General features: G+C 37.2%; 2 protein-coding genes across 14 annotated transcripts in view; one reads left to right on the top strand and one right to left on the bottom strand.

Moving 5' to 3' along the window:
* LOC125030620 (cyclin-H-like) overlaps positions 1–6020 on the bottom strand; it is a 24969-nt gene extending 18949 nt beyond the window's left edge. Inside the window, exons 1-3 of one of the 7 annotated variants that reach the window (XM_047620781.1) lie at positions 5872–6020; positions 5224–5366; positions 142–192 (exon numbers count right to left, since the gene is read on the bottom strand). In XM_047620781.1, the coding sequence (XP_047476737.1) occupies positions 142–192; positions 5224–5340 (168 nt within the window). In that variant the 5' untranslated portion in view covers positions 5341–5366; positions 5872–6020. The other 6 variants (XM_047620782.1, XM_047620785.1, XM_047620783.1 and 3 more) reach the window with 6 other exon arrangements.
* A 1241-nt stretch (positions 6021–7261) lies between these two features.
* LOC125030351 (BRISC and BRCA1-A complex member 2-like) overlaps positions 7262–15000 on the top strand; it is a 30487-nt gene continuing 22748 nt past the window's right edge. For 2 of the 7 annotated variants that reach the window (XM_047620353.1, XM_047620351.1), the window contains exons 1-3: positions 7262–7565; positions 12542–12745; positions 14297–14417. In XM_047620353.1, the coding sequence (XP_047476309.1) occupies positions 14406–14417 (12 nt within the window). In that variant the 5' untranslated portion in view covers positions 7262–7565; positions 12542–12745; positions 14297–14405. The remainder of the gene's footprint in view (positions 7566–12541; positions 12746–14296; positions 14418–15000) is intronic. The other 5 variants (XM_047620354.1, XM_047620352.1, XM_047620348.1 and 2 more) reach the window with 4 other exon arrangements.

Below are 15000 nucleotides of genomic sequence, written 5' to 3'. Positions count from 1 at the left end.
ACTGAGCCACCCTCACCCATCTTTCCCTACTTTTCCCCCCAAAAGCCAATTCCTATGTAAGCGTGATATGTGCTAACATACAGCACCCTATATTTTAATCAAATTGCAATTGAGATTCAGATATAATACAGTAGTTCTTACCATTATGTGCTCCTCTTCAACTGATAGGAAGAACTGCATCTTCTCCTGTGGCTGTAAAAACGTAATAAAATTTATAACAACTAACACTCTTAACCCAATTGGCATATGTGGCAAGAATACATGTCATGCCCACTGTAATGCAAGTATATTTATTATATTTAAACTGATAGCTCTACAAGTGCTTAGTGGCCAAGGAGTCAGTTATTAATCCTACCTATCTCACCTGTTTACCCTTTTCATTGACCATTGGAAAGTGTCTCTTGCATTATTTCACTGTTGTAAACGTTACCAAGATTTTCATAACAATTTAATAATCATAACATCAATAACAATAATAACAGTATCAATATCAATTGTATTAAAAAGAAAAACACATTTTCCCACCAATTCTAGGAATGAAGAAATCAGGATCGGTCACTAAGGCCTACTAATAGACTCCTTGCCGACTGAGCACATGTGGAGCCATATGTATGTACACTTTTCTTCACAGCACCAGTACTATGTAATAAGATGATAATGGTTAATTGTTAATATTTAAAACAAATAAATATGCTAGACATCAAAGGTCATATGGAACTATGGTTAAGTATTGTGGTGAAAAGGGTAAACATTAGTTAACAATAAGGATGAAATCTGTCAGATGTCAAAGGTTGTAGAGTGCTGTAGGATAGAATGGTAGTGAAAAGGGTAAAGAGGGGAGAGCAAATGGAGTATAGCAGGGATTTGTAAAAAGGGATAGGGTTAATTGTATAGGGTGATTAGATCAAATGGAGAGTAACTATGTGTCTGAGGAAGGGAGAGTAACACTGTTTGAGGGAAACTACAAAAGAGCTATTATGAAACAATTATCGGGTAATATGGGTAGAAATGGTAGTTGGAGCAATAGAAATAAGGTAACTGGGGAAGGTGGTGAAGAATCAGGAATAATGTCAGAAGGGTAGAAAGCTGTGAAACTTTACCTACTTGTTTTTTAGAGACATTGTTGGAAGAGGAAGGTATTGTTAGAGTAAGGGGCTGTAGGGGGAATCAAAAAATTTATCCCATTTGGCTGCAATTTTACTGTGGGGAGGAGGACAAGAGGGATGAAGAGTAGTAATAAGGTGAGAGTGGGTAGCCAATAAAGAAGGCTGTGCAGTAGGAGATGGAGTGGAGGATTTTGAGAGAGAGGAAGGGCTGGGTTGAGTAATGACCAGGGTAGAGTTGACAGCAAAGAATGAGGAGGGGGTATTGGTATCAGTGGTTAGAGCTGTGGTTAAAAGAGAGGTTGGGGTCAGGAAACCAATGAAATCAATTTTAGATAGGACACATCTCTTGCATACTGCTATTAGCCCACAATGTTGCATACTTTGCAACGAAAAAAAAAATCAGCATAAACCGATAAAATTCATAGAGATTGACATGAGCTTTTTCTAAATTTGCCTTAGTTCCCCCCCCCAAAAAAAAACAAAAAAAAAATTGCCAAAAGGCACCAAAATTCAACCTGAATATATAGTTGCATTCAGTGTCTCTTGGCTTAACATGTAAATGGACTAATACATACAAAAGTTTCCAATCATATTATGATACCAAACTTCTGTATCAATATATTTGTAAATGGCTTAACTTCAGTACTGTATTATTTGTCCATTTCTTCCCTAGGTTAAGTGCATCTTCTAAAATCATGGCTTCATATCATCTGCACCAACAGATGTTTCTTTACTGTTTTAAAAATTTCAGTGTGACTGAATTTTACATCTTACTATCAAATTTTACAGTTATGCTTCAGCAAATTGAATATGACATTCTAGTATTGGACTAAAAGTTATAGTCATATGTACAAGAAATAATCTGCAGACAAGAATGGTAACCCTGAGTCTACTCAGTGCTACCAAGTTTCAGCTCTACCTTACGTACATACTGAGGTGATGGCAATGTTTGCCGGGAGGGTGTTAGGGGAAACAGCCCCCGATCAACCCTCCCCTCAGGAAGTGCCCAAAGGGAACACCCAGTCATGGCAATTTAGATTGTTGAATAATTTTTGCAATGTGGAGTTGGTGAATGCCTATGTACTGTAAAGAATTATCAATTACAATTAAACATGTACAATTCCTCTTCATGATACACTTAAATTATCTAGGAAAAATAACAGGAGATGAGTGGTAGCCTATATAGTGTTAAGTGCTTGCATGCCTTCTCGCTTACAGCTGCCACTGTTGGTTAGCCTAGTGCGAAAAAGGAAGCAGCTCTGCATAAGCCTCCCCTGTCAGTTCACAGTCTCTCTATCATTGAGACTTCTGCAGTGCCTCCTTGTGGCCACCAATGGAAACCTTGTGGTCCCAGGCTAAGAGGTACGGAGTTATGGCCCACTGGCGTGTGGACATGCCCTGGCTCGGTACCAACTCCTGCCCCTCAGCCACCCTAGGGTCAAGGGGCAGCTCGAGGGTGGTGGGCCTTGCTAGCCCACCTCCTCCCAGATAACTCATGAGAGTTATTCGTCCCACTTGCGCCCCGGTAGGTGCCAACCCAGCATGAAGCCTGTGGGGCAGACATTGGGCCCCACAGCCTGCTATTTGGGGCAGCGTTGGCAGGAGTGGCAGAGGTGGCGTCCTCCCAGAGCAACTGCCCGAGGCAGTATGAGAGCTGATCCCAGCAGTGAGAACAGCCTCCTCCTCCGGGACTTTGCTAGGTCCCAGAGAATGAGGATTTCCGGCTCCTGGTATCAGTGCTCCAACCTACACAACTGGACAAGGTATAGTGATACAGGTACTGTGGCCAAGGAGATCAATCACATTCTTGTCAGCACTCGATGGAGGATCCTACAGAACTGCAGGGTTTACCACTTCAAAACTCCTCGTCCCTCTAGTGGCCACTCAAGGGTGTTTCACTTGGACAGACTGAAGGAGGATGAGTGTGCCTGTGGGTTCGCCTCCAGTCTCTGATCGCTTAACAGAACTTGAAAACCTGATGGACCCAGTTGCTCTATGGGAGTCCTTCAAGCCAGAAACATTCGATGCAGCACAGGAGTCCATTAGCGTACGCCCAAGGGCAAGCCAGAATTCAATCTCCCCGGAGACATTATAGGCCACTCAAGCGTGTCATATGGCTCAGATGAATGGCAATCAGGACTTGCATCACTTTTTGGTGCATAGGGCTCAGACACTACTGCGAAGGGACAAGGAACAGTTCATCAGGAACCTTGCTGAGGAGGTTGAAGTCCATTTCTTGGCAAATTACCTGCCTACCCTGCCTACCAAGCCCTGAGAAAACTGAGCTCAAAGCCCTCCTCGCAGATGACTGCAGTCTGCTCAGTGGATGGCCAGATCATCTGAGATCATGTTGGGATTTGTGAACGTTGGGCTGAGTATTTTGAGCAGCTGTACCAGGTAGACCCTCCAACAATTAGCTTGGATGCAAGTGGTATCACAATACCTCTGCCAGACATGCCCATCAATGAGGAACCTTCTACCTTAACTGAGGTTAGGATGGCAATCTCCAAGCTGAAGTGTGGGAAAGTCGCAGGCATATGTGATATCCCTGCTGAACTGCTAAAGGCTGGGGGTTAACCTATGGCACGGGGCTTGCATGCAGTCTCGACTGCCATCTGGCAGTCTGGTACCATTCCCCCTGACCTGTTGAGAGGTGTGATCATCCCTCTGTGGAAGGGGAAAGGGGATCATTGGGACTTTAGCAACTACTGTGGCATTACACTGCTCAGCATACCAGGCAAGGTTTTCGCCTACATTCTTCTGAAACGGATCCACGACTACCTACTGAGGCACCAGAGACCGGAGCAATCTGGATTCACTCCTGGCATGTCCACAATAGACAGTACCCTAGCGCTTCGAGTAATTGTGGAACACCACTGTGAGTTTGGTTGTGGGTTGTTTGTGCAGCCTACAGTGACCTCAAGAAGGCATTTGACTTGGTACATCAGAATTGTTATGGGAGATTCTAAGACTTAGGGGAATTCCAACATGGATTATTGGTCTAACAGCAAGCCTATATACTGGTACTGAAAGTAATGTAAAGTGTGGTTGGGGCCTGTTAAACTTCTTCCCTGTTAATTCAGGGGTGAGGCAAGGCTGTGTCTTTGCACTAACACTTTTCAACACCTGCATGGACTGGATAATGGGCAGAGCTATTACCCAAAGTCAGTGTGAAGCAACACTGGGCAATATTAAGGTCTCAGATCTTGACTTTACCGATGATGTTGCTATCCTATCTGAGTCCCTGGAGTCACTGGTGGCAGCGCTCAATGGATTTGGCAATGAGGCGAAGCCCTTGGTCTTGGTCCAGGAGACCTCTAGGACTCCTGGACCAAGACCAAGATTCAGGACTTTGGGGGCCTGTTAGGAGAACCTGTTCAGTCGATCCATGCTTGCAGTGAGGATGTTGAAGTCACAGTGAGCTTTGCATACCTTGGTAGTGTAGTCCATATCTATGGGCTGCCAGACCAAGAAGTCAGTAGATGGATTGGTCTGGCAGCAAGAGCCATGAACTCAATCAACAAGAGTATTTGGAGATGTCGGTACCTATGCAGAAGGACCAAGCTACGTGTCCTCAAGGCCTTGATACTGCCAGTTATGCTCAATGGAAGTGAAACCTGGACGCTATCTAGTGACTTGGAGTCTCATTTTGATGCCTTTTGTAATAAGTCTCTTTGCTGGATTATGGGGTACAGTAGGCAAGACCATGTGTCCAACCGTCGACTACACCGTAAGATGGCATGGGACCTGTTACTTGCATAATCCGGGATCGCCAACTCAGGCTATATGGGCACCTTGCTCGTGTCCCCGTGGATGACCGCACCCACCAGGTTGTCTCTATGTGAGGCAATCCTGGGAAGAGGAGGCCTGTGGGATGACCTAGGAGATCATGGCTTGGGCAGCTTGACGAGACCTGCCGCGAGGAGTTAGAGATGGCCCGAGGGCCTGCCTGGAGCCCTAGTGGTTGGAAACAAAGGGTGGATATGGCCATGTGCCCCCACTGGCATTAGCCCCTTGATGATGATGATGAAAATATGACAACAAATTTGCCTCTAACAATAACACATGCATAAACATAGAAATCTTTACATATAAATACAAATAAAATAAGACTTACTGACATACTGCTCCCAAATTTTGCAATGAAGTCATGATTGGCCTGAAATCGCAACTTTGCCACTTCATGTTCGTCACGGAAAGTCCAATTCTGATACTGTGTGCTGCTGAGATACATTCTGATGTTTGTGATCCCCCTGTTCCCTGAAATACAATAAATGGCCTAAATAAATTCTCTTTTTACAATATGTGGGCTTATCTAAATGCTAACTTGCATTAGAAGGATTTAAAGATGTGCTCGTAATTACTATGGCCTGGTCATATCTCAATCCACTTATAAATGAGGAAAGATTGTCATAAATCCAACATGCTTGAGACACAGAGACAAGTGGCTGTCCGTCACTTTGTTGATATACACTGGCAAAGCCTGACAAATCTACTGATTCTGGCAAGAGTGCTCTACAAGTGCTACGTGTATCTTAACAGAATATGCAGAAGGATTCGTTTATGCTGGATGTACTGACATATATATCATCTATATCAGCTATCAAACACATTCACAAAATTAAACATACTGAAAAAATACGAAATTCTCTTGTCAGTCCCTGAATATCACACACACGAACTTAAATAAAAAAGTAAACAAAAAAAAAACTCTTAAATTTAAAAGTTGCAGACGATATTTATTCCTCTCCACCACTCTTCTTACTCTCTTTATTCCTGCCTGTTCCCTCCTCGAGACTTGAGCTTCCCGAGGAAGTTCCTTCAGCGGCCTTTCGGAAGTGTGGTCCGGAGGCCAACCGCCGGCCAATCACGGCTCCAGGCGGAAGCGCGGGCTTTTCAAAGGGTTTTGAGGCGGGTTTAAAGGGATTTTCTATTCGTGGGGCTAAAGGGCTTCCGATGTTGGATCATTCATTTATTCGCGTATATGTATGTTCTGCTTTTACACTGTGTGTAAATACACACATAGGTAGGCTAACAAGGCTGTCTGAAATTACATATTAAAAAAAAAAATAATTGATTGGGGTTTATAAAGGTTTTGAAAAGTTGTTTCTTTATTCGGGGATATGTATGCTGTGTGGATGGACCTTTAAAATACGATAATGCGTACACAGTGATATCTACTGAAAAGGAGGGCACAGTTCCACCCCCTCCTTGTCAATCTTGACTTGGGTTTGCAATAGAATCCATCTGCAAGAACCCCCCCCCCCCCCCACACGGGCATGTGTCAGTGAGTAAAAAAAACGTAATGTGGCCGCACTCATTTTTTTTTTTTTTGTGTGTGTGTGTGTGTGTGTGTGTGTGTGTGTATGTTAGTGTGTGTGTGTGTGTGTTAGTGTGTTAGTGTGTGTGTGTGTTAGTGTGTGTGTGTGTGTTAGTGTGTGTGTGTGTGTTAGTGTGTGTGTGTGTGTTAGTGTGTGTGTGTGTGTGTGTGTGTGTGTGTGTGTGTGTTAGTGTGTGTGTGTGTGTTAGTGTGTGTGTGTGTGTTATTGTGTGTGTGTGTTAGTGTTAGTGTGTGTGTGTGTGTGTGTTAGTGTGTGTGTGTGTGTGTGTGTGTGTGTGTGTGTGTGTTAGTGTGTTAGTGTGTTAGTGTGTTAGTGTGTTAGTGTGTGTGTGTGTGTGTGTGTGTGTGTGTGTGTGTGTGTGTGTGTGTGTGTGTGTGTGTGTGTGTGTGTGTGTGTGTGTGTGTGTGTATGTGTGTGATTGTGTGTGTGTGAGTGTGTATGTGTGTGTGTGTGTGTGTGTGTGTGTGTGTGTGTGTGTGTGTGTGTGTGTGTGTGTGTGTGTGTGTGTGTGTGTGCCTGTTTTCTATTATTTGATTATAAGTTGTTGGAATAAAGTCGCAGACCGAAAGAAATATGACATTTTATCTCTCTTATAACCGTACTACATTATGGCGTTTTGAAATTTCCGTTCATTATATTTTTAAAAGAATGTAAGGTTATTGAAAAAATAAATTTGAATATTCTACCCCTTAAAGAATATTTATGTGAATAAATTGTCAACCTATGGTCATAATAATTTCAAGAATTGCAATATAACTATTATCTGATGCGTAAATAGATCAAGTAAATGTTGTTGTTGTTGTTGCTATTGTTGTCAACAACATCGAAACTTTCGTCCGGAAAAGCGTTCTGAAACTCCGTAGAGTGAACATCAACATCGAGTTTAGTGAAATCTAACCCTTACTCCATGGACTCTGAACCCAATTTGAATACAGGAGAAGATCCTGAATTAGTCCATTACATGGATCATGATAACTAAACAAAGAGAACAAGAGAAGAACTAGAAAGTGACAACGAAGATAACCCAATTTCTAAACAACCGAAAAACAAAGAAGCCGGATGGAAGACACAGGCTGAACCCCAACCAACAACAAGTAACAACCCAACAAATAGGGAGGTAGGAAAAGAAAATTCAGTGGTACTAATACATTTAAAAGATGGATCTGCAAATACAAGTTTTAACAACCCAATACAATTAACTAAAGCACTCAATAATTCAGAATTCCAGAAATATATAATAGAGGACTCACTAAGAGTACTAGGAGCAGGCAAAGCCCTCAGATTTGAAGTCAAAGATATGTCAAAACTAAGACCTTTAAAAGAAATAGACAAACTTGGAGAATGGGAAATAGTATGTAAGCAACCTACCTCAAACAAATACATAAATTGTTCCTATGGTACTATCTTCCCAGTAGAAACAGACAGATATAGAAAGCATCAAAGAAAAAATAAGTCCTTTAGGATATGAACCAAATGAAATTACAGAGGTAATCAGACTAAAAAAGCAAAATGATGACAAAACAAGCAAAGAAAAGTGGATTCCCACCAAATCCTTAAGGATCACTTTCAGAGGGACATTACCCAAAAGAGTAGCCATAGGCCATACAAGCTACCAAGTCAGGCAGTATACTTTCCCTATACTAAAATGTTACAACTGCTTAAGGTATGGACATGGGGCAGTAACTTGCAAGAACAAAAAGAGATGTAGTAACTGTAGCCAATATGGACACAACTTCAAAGATTGCCAGAACACCTCCCATTGTTTTTATTGTGATGAGAACCATTCACCAAATACAAAAGAATGCAAAGTGCACAAATCAGCACAAGAAATAAAGAAAGAAAACAAAACACCAAATAACTTAGAGATAAAAAAACAGCTACAACAACTCAAACCTATAACAAAATACAAAAGTACTGCAACACAACAACCAAACAAAATTAAACAAACACAGAACACAGAACAAGTACATGAAATCACAACACCTCAACCTACAGAAGACAACAGAACGCAAACATATGCACAGACATTAACAGAACCACAAAGCCTCACTCTAGACCAAAAAAACCCAAACAAAACAAATAACCAAACTCCAAACAGAAAGAAGACAAGAACTTCAAACATCACAGAACAAACCACATGTTTAGATGAAAATGAACACCCACAACAAGAACAAAAAGAAAATAAATCCAAAAAAACAAACAAAAAGGCATAATGAATTCACCAATAACATGGTCATTACCAACCCCACTAATTCATAAAGCTACCTCAAATGATAACGATGAAAAAAACACAGAAGACTTCTCTTGGATAAAATTAGCCAAAAACATATTTAAGATAATAACAAAAATAATAAACAACTTCAACTCAGACAAATCAATAATCCAAAACATAATTGACGTAACAAATGAGATTAGCAATGTGCTAAAAGAATTGTTTGACTTTTGAAATGGAAAACTTTATACTGTGGAATGCAAGATCCGTAGTGAACAAGAGAACCAACCTAAATTACCTAATTTATAAAGAAACCCAAAGAATAATAGCCATAACAGAAACATGGCTAAAAGAAAAAGATAAATTTAATCTAAGTAATTATACAATAATTAGGAAAGACAGATTAAACCAAATAGGAAGAGGCTTAGCATTATGCATAAAAAAAGATTTACAGTTCAAAGAAATCAAATTAAGAGAAATATACAGTGATAAATTAGAAACCCTGGGAATAAAAGTTAACTACAAAAGAAAATGGCTAAATATACTAATAATATATAACCCATGCAATGATATAAGAACAGAAGAACTCCAATACTATTCAGACCAAATCACAGACCCGAAACTAATAATGGGGGACTTCAATGCCCATCATCCTTACTGGAACAAAAACATAAGTAATAGACAAATTATTATAACAGGCAAAAACATAATAAAATGGATAAGTCAAAATAATTTAATAATGCTAACCCCTAAAAATCAAGTAACTAGAATAGATCCTAAAACCGCCAAAGAATCAACCATAGATCTAATATTTGGATCACCAACCCTAAGTCATATCCAACTAAGAACAGCATTACACCTAGACAGCGACCACTTATCAGTAATAATGAATGATAACACATACAAAGACAATAATTTACTAAAAGAAAAAAAGTGGCAATATACAAAAGAAGGATGGACCGATATTCAACAAGAATTAAATAGCACAGAAACAGGAAACCTAACTTCACTCAAAGAAATTTCAGAACTTATAAAAAATGTCGCCCTTAAACATTTTAAGTTAGAAATACGAGCATACAAAGACAAACCAAACAAACCATGGTGGAATAAAGAATGTAATGATATCGTCAAAGAAAAAAACAAAGCCTATAATAAATGGAGGAAAAAGCCAACATTAACAAATCAAATAGAATATAAAAGATCATTAGCAAAAGCAAGATATACAATAACGCAAACAAAAAAGGAATCATGGGGAAAGTTTTGTGCAACATTAGATTTTAAAACCCCATCAAGAACGATTTGGAATTTCCTAAAGAAACTAACAGGAAAAATAACTACAATGGAATATCCATTAATTGAAAACGATCTGCCAATAACAGAAATTGCACAAAAATTGGAAAAATTTAAAAAAGAATATATGGAAACGGTAAATACACCCAAAAAACTTTTGGCAGACTTAGAAAAAGAAAGATTATTTAACTTAAAGAATACCAATGAAATAAGTAAAGAAATAACCCTCCTTGAATTGAAAACAGCAATAAATAACACCAAAAACAATAAAGCATATGGTCCAGATGAAATGACATATGAACTTTATAAGAACGCTCCAAATAACATTCTAGAGTCAATTCTAACCAATATCAACTCTCTCTGGACCAACGGAGAATATCCCGAATCACTAAAAAATGCACTAATAAACCCCATATTAAAACCAGGAAAAAACCCTTCAGAAGCAAACTCATATAGATACATTAGTAGAATTTCATGCATTGGCAAGATTTTTGAAAATATAATAACCAAAAGACTAATATGGTGGCTAGAACACAACAACAAGCTAGACATAGATTTAACCGGCTTCAGACCCAATAAAAATACCTCGGATGCACTACATACAATTGACAGCCACATAAACAAAGCTTTCATAGACAAAAAATATATAATAGTAGCATGCATTGATCTAGAAAAAGCCTTTGATACAGTCAACCATGAAGCACTTCTAGTCAAAATGTCAAAGCTAGGCATCACAGGAAAACCTCTAAAATGGCTAAATAATTTGTTAGAGAAAAGAACCTTCCAAATAAAAATTGGAAATCAAACATCAGAGAAAGGAATAATAAAAAGTGGCGTACCTCAAGGTTCACCAATAAGCCCAGTTTTATTTAATATAATGTTAAATGATCTAAAACTAGCAAAAGAAACTGAGAAGATAATATATGCAGACGACATAACCCTTTTAACAAGTAATACAAATTTAATAGAAGCCTCAAACAAAATAGAAACAGAACTACAAAAATTAAAAGAGTGGGCCAATCACTGGGATCTGAAAATAAACTTCACAAAAAGCAAATTAATGTGTTTTTCAAACAAAAAGATAAATCAACTACCAATAATAAGGATAGACAACACAGAAATCAAGTATACTTAAAGCCATAAAATCTTAGGCTTAACATTAGATGCTCCCAAACTAAAATGGAAAAATCATATAGAAAACTTAAAAGTAGACATTTTTAATAGAATATACATAATGAAAAAACTAACTTCACTAAATTGGGGAGCAAATAGAGAAACTCTATTAAAATTCTATAAAATCTATATAAAACCAAAAATTGAATATGGACTAACAGTTTATGGAGCAGCAAAAGAAACCGAATTGAGAAAACTTGAAACATTACAAAACCAAGCATTAAGGCTTGCAACAGGATGTTTTAGAACAACTCCAATCATATCTCTTCAAGCATTAACAAATATCCCACCTTTATCAAACAGAATAAAAGAACTTGAATGCATTCAGCTAACAAAAATTTTAAATAAACCAAACACAACACCAGTAAAACAACAAATAACGAAATGCATAAAAGAATACAACCCACAAAGAGATAAAAGATCACTAGTCCACAGAGCAACAGAAACAAAAATAAACCTAAATCTAAATATAAGCCCAAATGTAATACCAAACATATCCCCAATACCCCCATGGTATGATATTTCAGAAAACATACAAGTCAACTTTACGACCAATACAACAAAAAATACTCCTCAAATTATTATTCAAAAACAATTTCTGGAATTAATGAATACAAATTATAAAAACTTTAACAGAATTTTCACTGACGGCTCAAAGATAAGAGACCCAGAATCCACCTCAGCAGCAATCTACATCCAAAACAAAAATATAGCAACTATCTGGAAATTGCCTCCTAAAACAGAAATCACACATGCAGAATTATTTGCCATAAAGCAAGGACTGAAATACGCACTAAATAACAAATTGACCAATACAATAATACTAACAGACTCACAATCATCACTACAATTAATACAAAATCCCAAACCACTAAACTATAAACAGATCACATATGAAATACAAAATCATATTCACTTTCTCTCAACACAAAAACAAAAGATTATGATCCAGTGGATTCCATCACATAAGAATATCAAAGGAAATGAAATCGTAGACCTAGCTGCAAAGAAAGCCCATGAAATACATAATCCCATGTCCATACCACAAGATCCAAATTATATTATAAAAGAAATTAAATTAAGAAATAGGAAACAATGGGAATCAAATTTAAAAAGAATCCTAGGCACAAAAAATTACCTTATCAAAGACAACACAGAAAAACCTTGGACCAGAGCCAAATGCAGAAAACTAGATACATGCATCACAAAAATCTCAACCAAACACACAAGACTAAAACAACATTTATATAGAATGAAAATGGAAAATGACCCTTTCTGCAGATGGTGCATAAACCAAGAAGAAACAATAGAACATATGTTTTTACACTGCCCAAGATTTAACTCTCACAGAACAAAACTAAAAGATGCTTTAAGACGAGTAAACATAAATGACATTGATATAAACCTTCTGATTACAGGTGCAGATCAACCATCTACAATAAAGTACTACATATTAAGACATACAAAGATTTTCCTACAAACAACAAGATTATCTGACATCATTTAAGAAACAAGAAGCCTAGAAAAGAAGATCCAGGGGATATAGACAACAATAGTCTAAAACCCTACACCAAGAAAGAAGAAAGAAAGAAACTTTCGTCCAAAAAGTCCAAAGCAGGAAGGTAATTTAATCTGAATTCAAAGGAAGTAGGATTCTCTCTTCCCAAAACTGACAAAAATATTATAAAAACTAATAGATACTGTGTCACAACAACAAAAGTATTACGTCACGACTTGCTTATGGTTTAAAAACTAAGTAATTGTAAATTGCAATAAGAGGTCTTAAAAGGTTTTGGGCTAGCTTGTTTCACACAACCATATGGTACAATCCAAACTGTGTCTTTAATGGATAAAATGGCAGAAAATAAGGTGTTTGTTACGGAGAGTATCATTCAAACCCAAAATCCAAAACTAAATTTCATACCTTCTATTTATTCCCAAGACAAAGGGTGGAAGTCCCCATGTACCCACTTCATTAGCATTTTGTGCCAACCTATAGAAAACAGACATTAAAAACTCTGGCTGTGTGAGGATGTTGTGAACTTAGTCTCTGAGTGGTGATATTTTCATCATGTCACGCTGAATATAGGGCCAGATTAACAGTAACTGTGTTGTTTATTGGATGACAATCAGGAATTCAAATAAAGAAGAAGAAAAATGTATGGAAAGGTTACCTTGATATAAACTTAAACTTTTTTTTTTTTTTTCATCTGTGGCAAAAGGTGCACAAATAAAAAATGAAGGACATATATGCCAGAAAAGAAAGATCAATTTTTTTTTTTTTTTTTTTATAAGCCCCTCGTCATGTTTACATTGCAATGATAAACACTACCATGACTGCATAACTCCTTACAGATTTCTGTCAAGTAGTTAATGTATTACTATGCACATGTGACAATTATTTATTTTATAATTATCAAATACAAGTAGTAGAGGGTTAGAGTATCATCATGACTGGGTGAGCATAGGGATTCTAAACAATCATCAGAATAGGTTTTATAGAAATAGAAACAAGTCAACATAATTTCAGTAGAATTATATATATATATATATATATATATATATATATACATATATATATTCACAGATGTATACATACATATATACATATATATATACACATATATATATGTATATACACTTATATATACACACATACATATATTTAGATATATACATATATATATATATATATATATATATATATATATATATATATATAGATGCACATATATATATACATATTCAACCCCTTACCGTGAGGCGTCAAACAAACCACTCGATCTGCGGCATGCGGCTGTACGCTGCGCAGTGCACCAAAGTGCTACGAGCTGCTGATTTGGCTTGATGTACCGAACTCCTCCGCTCAAAGTCGGCGCATTGCCATTGATCTCAAAAAAATTTTCTTCACCTGTCATCAAGGGGATATACACATAAATACACACACACACACACACACACACATACACATACACATACACATACACATACACATACACATACACATACACATACACACACACACACACACACACACACACACACACACATACATACATGTATATATACATATATATACATATATATGTATATATATATATATATATTGTAATTATCATTTAGTTATTTATTATTTTTTTATTTTATTATTATTATTATTTTTTTTTTTACAGATCAGACACATATGAAAAGAAGAAGAAAAATTCGCAATGGATCAGCATGTAGCCTTTGCAAAGGGTACCCTGGAACAGTTTATTCGCCAAGTAGAATATTTGAAGATCAATGGCTTCCCAGGTAGGTGTTTTTAATGTTGATCTTATGTTGAAATAAAAGTTGTAATCTTTTGTATCAGATTTATGAACATTTGAATAATGTTTCAGTAAATAGACTAAATAGATAATGAGCAGAAGTGTATATATATGTGTGTTTTTTAAGAATTAATACACCTAAAGCATTCTGTAATTTTGTTAACCCATTGCCAATGGGCATACCATGCCATGTCCCCTGTGAGTTTACTTGTTTAATTGTTTTTACACATAGATGGCAACACTTGTACTAAGTCACCAATGAGCCAATTACGAGTACTGCCTGTTTCCCCGTTTATCCTTTTCTTTAATTTACAAAAATATTTTATGTATCTTATTTTGCTATTACTAATGTTTATAACATAGTAATTATAATGTTTATAAAAAAAATAACACCATCGTCATTCATGGCACTAGTAAAAAATACATTTTCCCGCCAATTCAGGAAAGGTGAAATCAGGCAAGGCTAAGCACTAGCAGAGTCATCTATGTGTAGAGACATTTCACAAAAAAAAAATTCATTTTTATTAATTTTCCCCGGCGGGAATGGATTAAGTTTGTGGTAATAAAAA

The sequence above is a fragment of the Penaeus chinensis genome, chromosome 11, assembly GCF_019202785.1.
Source record: "Penaeus chinensis breed Huanghai No. 1 chromosome 11, ASM1920278v2, whole genome shotgun sequence".
Classification (NCBI taxonomy): Eukaryota; Metazoa; Arthropoda; class Malacostraca; order Decapoda; family Penaeidae; genus Penaeus; species Penaeus chinensis.
The sequence above is the reverse complement of the archived record's forward strand: the minus strand, read 5'-3'. Positions and strand labels throughout refer to the sequence as shown.